The sequence below is a fragment of the Oncorhynchus nerka genome, linkage group LG20 (assembly GCF_034236695.1).
Source record: "Oncorhynchus nerka isolate Pitt River linkage group LG20, Oner_Uvic_2.0, whole genome shotgun sequence".
Classification (NCBI taxonomy): Eukaryota; Metazoa; Chordata; class Actinopteri; order Salmoniformes; family Salmonidae; genus Oncorhynchus; species Oncorhynchus nerka.
Window position 1 is genome coordinate 44714484 of NC_088415.1, and position 8081 is coordinate 44722564.

Consider the following 8081-nt stretch of genomic DNA (forward strand, 5'->3'; position numbering starts at 1 on the left):
CCACAGTAGCCTACAGTTAAGTTATTCTACATTTACCTCACATTTTGGTCATTTAGCTAATGCTTTTATCCAGAGTGACCTCGTCACTAAAGTTGTCCTTTGGTTTCACAGGAACCATTAAGTAGCACTTTTTACAACCTGTTTATGAAGGACCATAAACTATTACGAGTTTACTGACATTATGTTGAGAATAGAGATACCGCTAGTCTTGCATCACCATATTCCCAAGTCTTCATCAACCAGAAAGCTTCATACAGAGGTTAAGGCCAGGATTAAATCCGTCTTGCGTTAGATCCTAGTTATAGCATGCTTGACATTGAAAGTTAATTTCCAATTGAGCCGACATTTGCAGCGTTTAGCTTGAAAGCGACCTCTGCGAACGCGGTTACATTGCCTTTAAAAGTTGCACTGTCTACAAGGGCAATCGGATTGACTCCTGGCCTAAGATAACACTGTGTTATCCAAGATTGTGAAAAAGAGGACTCATTTTGAAAGTAGGGTTAGCAGGGTGGTTTGCTTATGAGATGGAACACTGAAGATAAGACAGACAAGCTCCAACAGGATGGGCCACATTGAGACAGTTATCCCTATCTGCATTAGCCCCCCATCAACATCTCTGTGTCCCAAGCCGGTGTGGCACCAGGGAGGACCAGGCAAGACTCTGCAGGCACAGCCTTACAACTGGATGAGCTTGGAATGCTAACATTAGCAAACCATAAAAATACCATGAGGTCTGGGTGGCTGTGCCTTTGGAAAATATAACTCACATTATGGCTCACTGCATTTGGATCAAACAGTCCATTATTTTATAACCACCACACCAAGAGGGAATATCTACTGTACATAGGGTACTTTCTCAAACGGTCTAAAACAGAGTTTCTCGTGGTTCTAACTACACATACGCCTCCAAGAGGGGCAAAGATAGTTGTTTTAAATTGGTAAGGAATTCTTTCTTGACTTAATTTCCTGCCTCATGCTCCTTCCTGATTCTCTGGGACAGAAATACCTTCTACTGGGATGAGAGAAAGAGACAATAATCCCACAGGCAGCATAAAGAAAGTGATCTTTATTTTATCGGCTTTGTGGGACAGGCTTGTTAGTTCATGGCCTCTTATATTAGGTATATCCAAACACTGCTATACTATTGATGGTACTATGTGTACATACTGTAGGTGCCTGTGTGTACACTACTAAGATATCCACAAGGAGAGAGTGTGCGAGAAAGAGAGAGCTAGATAGAGAGAGCTCACCCGTACCACCCTTATCTTTGCATTGTTCTTATGCTCTGAGAATGAATGGGGCATTATCAATTTACTACCAAGGGAATGGCATCTGAGAAAAAAAAAACACCTTTAAGACTTTTCTCTTGTTGGGAGCCATTTGCAGCTTTCCATATCTCAGTGGGGAATGTCCCGGGTAAAATTACAGGGGGTCTCTTCCGGATATGTTTACAACAAGATTAGAGTTGCCTTTGTTCCTGCATGTCTGCACAGGGCTAGGCTAATTGTCATTTTGTTTAGCTTGTCTGAAACTCATATCCTCAGATAGGTAGAGGACAATTAGGTCCATGTCCAGTTCTTTACATAATCTCATAATGAGGGGTTTAACTGGTCTAACTCTGTTTCATTTTTCATTATTTTTTCTATAAAATAAGCTTATATTTTGGGTTCTGATGTTTAAGACAGTTGAACAAAGCTCATGTGAATAAGTTATATTCTTCAAGAATCAATGGCTATAGCTATATATAATTGATTTAAAAAAAGGTCCAACAATGGAGGTATCAATCCTGAATTGCCCCTTTAACTGTCTGTGTGGTTTGTGATGCGACTCATGTCCCTGCCAGTTTGCATGTGATTCCAGGTTTTCAAGTTATGCCAGTGAGGAAATTGAGAAACCCTGTATATGGAGTGGAACACAAATACAAATACATTACAGTTCACACACAAGCAGTTTATATAATATATTTTCATATTTGGGCACAGAATTAATCACAAATATGTATAAACAGAAAATATTTCTGATCACCATCATTCTGTTTTACCATTCCATACTTATTCTGTGACATTACAATTAAAGAGATGGCAAGCTCAAATTACCAAGGGATTTTAAACTGAGGCAAACAAAAATAGTACCATCTCACTCACATTTGAAGAAGTGTACTTTAGAGTTTCACTTTTGAGAGAGAAAAGCCAGACATGAGGACAAAGGAGTATGAAAAGTGTTTTTGGGGCATAGAGGAGAGAGGGAGGGAACTTGGGCAGAGGGGAGTTTCTAGTGGGAGGGACTGTGGGGGCCTGCAGGGTTATATAGTTAGAACGGCTTCCTCTCTGCCCCTGCTCTGTGTGTCTGTGTGCTCCGGTTTCTGCTGGCCCACTCTTAACTCTCTGTGCCTCTCTCAGTCTCTCTTGCGCCAACGAAAATGAGTGTCAAACGAAGCAGCGTCAGGGGACCTGGTAGTGGGTACAGCCAATCCATCACTCGCAGCTCTGCTGCTCCTGCCTACCGGGCCGCCAGCACCTATGGTGGGGCTGGGGGTCAGGGGACCCGCATCTCCTCTGTGTCCTACTCAGGTGTGCGCAGCGGGATGGGAGGGATGGGGATGGGAGGCTCCGGGGGCTCCATGTCCAGCAGCATCCAGGTGAGCGCCAGCGGGAACACAGCTGACATCATGGGCAATGAGAAGTTTGCCATGCAGAACCTCAACGACCGTCTGGCCTCTTACCTGGAGATGGTGAGGAACCTGGAGCAGGCCAATGGCAAACTGGAGCTGAAGATCAGGGAGGCCATGGAGAAGAGAGGCCCAGACGTCAACGACTACAGCCGCTACAACACCATCTTGGATGACCTGAGGAAGAAGGTGAGAGGGCTGTGGGAGGAAGGAAGGTACTATTGGCTAATATTAGAAATGCTGGAGAATCTATACTATAGAGCTTTAGGGAAGTAATGTATCTTTCAAATGCAAGTTCACTGTCCTAGAATGGCTGACCCAATGGATAAGAGCGTAACAGAGTGTCAGAATGTAGTTTGGGAGTGAAAGAGGGAACACAGTGGCCCTACTTCATTTCCTTGTCAGATTATTCCCCTTGGTAGTAAAGACCCAGGTCAGCTGGTTTGTTCATTAGAGCCGTGCTGATCAGTGATGGCAGTGTGCCAGCATCTCCAGGCAGAAGGCCAAAGGCAGACATAAAGCAATAAGAAGGGGAATTCCAAGGGGTTCTGCTAGCTGACTTTCGACATGGCCAGAGTTCTGGGTCCAGCTAACTTTTTTGGGACACAGAGATGGCTAGCAATAAAAGGATTATCGATGATATACTGACAAGTTTCCCCATGAAAGCAAGGAAAGTTGTTACAGTTCAAGATAAAGTTCAAGAGGTTGTTTTTATATTGTCTCTCTGCTTTGGTGAGTGTATAAAAGTTCAATGTAAATACAATTCACTAGTATCGATGAGAGAGAAGGGAACTCACACCTTATAGTACTATTTGATGGTGTGGTCCTTACTTTTAGGGTGGAGCATGGTAATGAGTTTTGGAGTCAATGTGTGCCATTAAAAAGTTGTCCATCTAAGTCATTCCAATCCCATTAATCTGATAGTGTTACATTCATATATATCCTGAAAAATTGACATATGGGTTTGTAATGCCTTTATGTGTGTACACTGTGGGGAATTTAAGAACATTCTGTGAGTCATCCAACTGTAAATGAGAGCTGATGATACTTCAAAATAGGCTAATTATCTAGGTGGAAAAACTGTTAGAAATCAAATTATAGGCCTAATGCATTTGCAACAAGTTACTGTTGTACTTTAGAGTATACAGCAAATGCTTAATACTATATTTCATTTAAAAAAATATCTGAAAAGCTCTTTCCATTGGATTCTGGAAGATTCCAGTCATCCTGTCATTGGCCATTTGGACCTTGCTGAAGCAACATGCCAAAGTAACAACCCAAAGTGACAGAGTAGCTATGCAAAATATGGAGATTAAATGGTAGATGTCAGATACAAATAGCAAAAGACAAAATGCAAATAGGACATACTATCACCACAGCATTCCTATTACTTTGTCCCTTTGAAAAAAAATCTGAATAAGGACACTGAACTCCACCTTGAAAAAAATAAAATGGTAAAAGCAACATGGTTTAAATATTTGTTTAGTCTGCTGCTCTTGTTTTGGCTCTCATTATGAAGCCTTGCATAAAGGGTTAGGGGAGGAAGGGAGTTAGGGCTGATGTTTGCCTTGCTATTAATGCTTGCCTTTGTTGGCTTTACCAACTGCCCATGGTATCTAATTGACCCCCAACTCCATAGATTAGAGTCCCAACAGGTTTCTTTTTCTTTGTCATGATACCAGGATGTGGTTGCTAGTTCAAATGTTCATCCTTCAAAAAACAAGGCTTATCTTGCCAGGAACAACAGGATATCCAACCCAGTAAGCATCCCGCCATCCCCCACACACACGCACCAACCTCCCACCTGATGCAAATCCGCTGCCTTCTTCCTGGCACGTCAACTAGCTCACCAGCAGCTTGGCTGTTTGTTAATGATTGCCCAGATTGTGTAACCTGCACGCATCCATCCCCACCCTTATCTACTGTACCATGGAGAGCAAACACTGTGGCTGTGGGGTAGCTGGCCTTCCTGATCCTGGCTGCCATGGCCTTTCGGAATTCCCACACTTCCCTTTTCACTTTGATACTCATTACAGAAAAGTATTGAAACTGTTGTGAAAAAAATTCAAATAAAAGCGTGTTGACTTTAACTCATTCCTCCCTGTCATTGGTAGGTGTTCGATGCCACAAAAGACAACGCCCGTCTGTGTCTTCAGATCGACAATGCACGCTTGGCTGCTGATGACTTCAGGGTGAAGTAAGTAATGCTTAGTAAGCACAAAACCATCAGCCAGTCGCTGGCACACCTTAATTAACGGCAGCATGATGAACATCCAATGAAAACAAAACAAAGACAGTTGATGTGCCACATTATCTGCATACCCTCCATACTATTAGTGACACTTTAGAGAATATTCCACTGTAGCTCTCCAGGTCACTTTATCGAATGCTATTTTCTGTGTGTCTTGCAGGTTCGAGTCCGAGCTGTCCATCCGGCAGTCTGTTGAAGCTGACATTGTTGGCCTGAGGAAGGTCATTGATGACACCAACATGGGCCGCATGAACCTGGAGAGCGAGATCGAATCTCTAAAGGAGGAGCTCATCTTCCTGAAGAAGAACCACGACAACGTAAGCTCTTGACCCAACCACCAAACCAATATAATACACATGACCCAACCCCACCTCTCTTGCACCCCCAAATGTATATTTACCATATTCCTTGTCAATGGTTTAGCAAGAGTAAGACCTAGCATGCCTACATAGGAGACAAAGTCAACCTTACTGTATAAACAGGGGTGTTGTGTGTGAGATCTTTTGGATTTAGCAATGGAGCGGTAAGTGCGGCGCAACCATAGGATTCACCCAGGGGGCCCTTGAGTACCCAAACAAACGGCCTAAACATGGACGCTGACTTCAGTCTTGAAAACATATTGCTTAATGAATGTTAACGTTGTTGTCCATTTGGCCAAACAGGAGGTGATGGAGATGCGTAACATGATCTCCCAGTCTGGAGTGCAGGTGGATGTGGATGCTCCTAAGGGACAGGACCTGGCCGCTATCATGGCTGAGGTCCGGGCCAAGTATGAGAAGGAGGCCCTGAAGAACCAGGAGGAGCTCAAAGCATGGCACGAAACACGGGTAACACCTAGCCGCTAAATCATTTGAAAACAGTGCTGACTTTAAAGTGAAACCGTCACATCCACAGCCACAGAAATGCCCTCTTAACCAATGATTTTTAAACTGACTTCTATATCCTCTATCCCTTCCAGATCACAGAGGTGCAGTCTGTGGTGTCACAGAACACAGAGGCCCTGCAGGGTGCACACACAGAGATCAATGACCTCCGCAGACAGCTACAGACACTGGAGATTGAGCTGGACTCACAGAAAAGCTTGGTAAGATCCCTCAATAACACTATACTCACCCAGCCAGTGTGTACAAAATACATCACGGCATCAATGCCATTGGTTAAGTTCATGTTAATTTACAAGTCCAACCATCTGTCCTGAATGTCTTCCTCTTTCTAACAGAAAGGTTCTCTGGAGGGAACCCTGCGCGACACAGAGATGCGCTACAACATGGAGATGGAATCCTTGAACAACATCCTCGTGGGTCTGGAGTCTGAGCTGACCAACCTCCGCTCCAACATCCAGCAGCAGACACAGGAGTACGAGCACCTGCTCAACATCAAGATGAAGCTGGAGGCGGAGATCGCCACATACAGAAGACTGCTGGACGGAGGAGACTTCAAGTGAGTAAGACAGAGGGTGTACTTCCAACCAATGAAGTAGACCTGAGAAAGATAATGAGGTTTGTTGTCAGCCAAGAGCCTATTAGGGTAAATGGTAATCCAAAGAGCCATTTTCTATCTTGGAAGCACAAGTAGCCATATTGAAACCAGGTTTCTGTTGGCTGACAGTTGTGAAACTATCTCCCTCTCTCAAGGCTCCAGGATGCTCTGGAGGACCAGCGGACAGTGAAGACCAAGGTGATGACCGTCACACAGACTCTGGTGGATGGGAAAGTTGTCTCCTCCAGCACAGAGACCAAGGAGAGGAAACAGTGAGACCACACCCATCGTTCCCAGTCATCCTTAACGTACAACACCAATCGACACCTCATAGGCATACGATAACATCTAGCTGGATATAAGAAGAAAGCTCTCTCATCATTGTATTTATTTCATCATTGTTTCTTTTGCTTTTGGGTCTTGTGTTTTTTTATCTTACGCATGTAAGAATACATACGTTTAAGTTCAGAATTGAGAAATTTGGGACGAAGTTGGTTTAACCAATGTTTTAGACCTTTAAACGAGCAATTGGATGAAGTAAAATATCTGTATATCTATTAACTTTCTTTTTCTACCATTGTCATCTTACTTTTCTTTCTGTCCAATTGAATTTGCCTGATGTGATGTACCTTCATTGTACAATAAAATTTTACCGGAATCTTGAGTATGGTCTTTCAATGGCTGTGCACTTCTTTGAACATTTTACTCCAAACATGCACTATTGCTGCATAATAGAACAAACAGCTTTTCTAGGTTATCACTTTTCATAATGCATTGTGGTTAATGTCAAAATAGAAACTTTACTACAACAAATTGAAACTAATAACAAATGCATATTGAGCAGAGAAGGACAATTATTTACACAGATCATAAAGGTGGATGTCATATTTGCTCTAATCTTCTTCTATAGGTTAACTACTGATAGTGCTTTACAAAATATCACATAGGTTAAAGTAATATTTTATCTATTTTTTTTTACCTTTACTTAACTAGGCAAGTCAGTTAAGAACAAATTCTTATTTTCAATGACGGCCTAGGAACAGTGGGTTAACATCTCGGTTCCTGTGTGTGTTATTCTGGGGCACGAGTACAGGACATTACTAGGCGGCTTCCTACCATTCTACGACAACTGCCGTGAGCTGACACTGTCATAATCCATGCGGGCTGAAACAACATTAAGAGAACTAGCTCAGAACTGCTGAAACTGGATTTTAAAGAATTTATTCTAGCTCTGAAAGACACCAGAAAGCGGCTGATTATTTCAGAACCTGTGCCAACGCTGGGCCGCTGCAAAGAAAGATTCAGAAGGCTACTGGCATTACACACTGCATGGATTGGTGATAATCCTAGTTGAATTCATGGTGTGCTTTGGTCAAATTAAATCACCATGTGTTCTCAAACTCACTCCAATATTGAAATGTAGTTGATGGTATAGTTTTTAAACTCGATAGTACGAACATTTTTTTAAATAACTGTCTTTTGACTGGGTGAATAAAGGTTTAAATCTTATTGATCAACGTCTCAACCAAATATTACCAACATTTCCACTTTGAAATGACAGTGTGCGCAGTGGGTTGTCAGCAGTAATCATGCTCCTGTGAACCGGAGCTAAACTGTTAGCACAGACTGTTTGCCATAGTAGGAAGCCCACTGTGAGCAGTCCACCCTTCACTATCAGCTCAA

At 42.8% G+C, this 8081-nt stretch overlaps 1 protein-coding gene across 1 annotated transcript; it reads left to right on the forward strand.

The window, feature by feature from the left end:
* Positions 1-2315: 2315 nt before the first annotated feature.
* Positions 2316-7062, forward strand: LOC115102635 (keratin, type I cytoskeletal 18-like). Its single transcript, XM_029622779.2, has 7 exons — positions 2316-2857; positions 4783-4865; positions 5080-5236; positions 5582-5746; positions 5878-6003; positions 6139-6359; positions 6554-7062. Exons 1-7 carry the CDS (start codon positions 2420-2422, stop codon positions 6672-6674), a joined length of 1311 nt encoding a protein of 436 aa, XP_029478639.1. The 5' UTR covers positions 2316-2419; the 3' UTR covers positions 6675-7062.
* The last annotated feature ends 1019 nt before the right edge of the window (positions 7063-8081 follow it).

Coding starts and splice junctions, on each gene's coding strand:
- LOC115102635 (XM_029622779.2), top strand. CDS start 2,420: ATGAGTGTCAAACGAAGCAGCGTCAGGGGACCTGGTAGTGGGTACAGC. Junction 4,866..5,079: donor GCTGATGACTTCAGGGTGAA/GTAAGTAATGCT, acceptor TGTGTCTTGCAG/GTTCGAGTCCGAGCTGTCCA. Junction 5,237..5,581: donor TGAAGAAGAACCACGACAAC/GTAAGCTCTTGA, acceptor TTGGCCAAACAG/GAGGTGATGGAGATGCGTAA.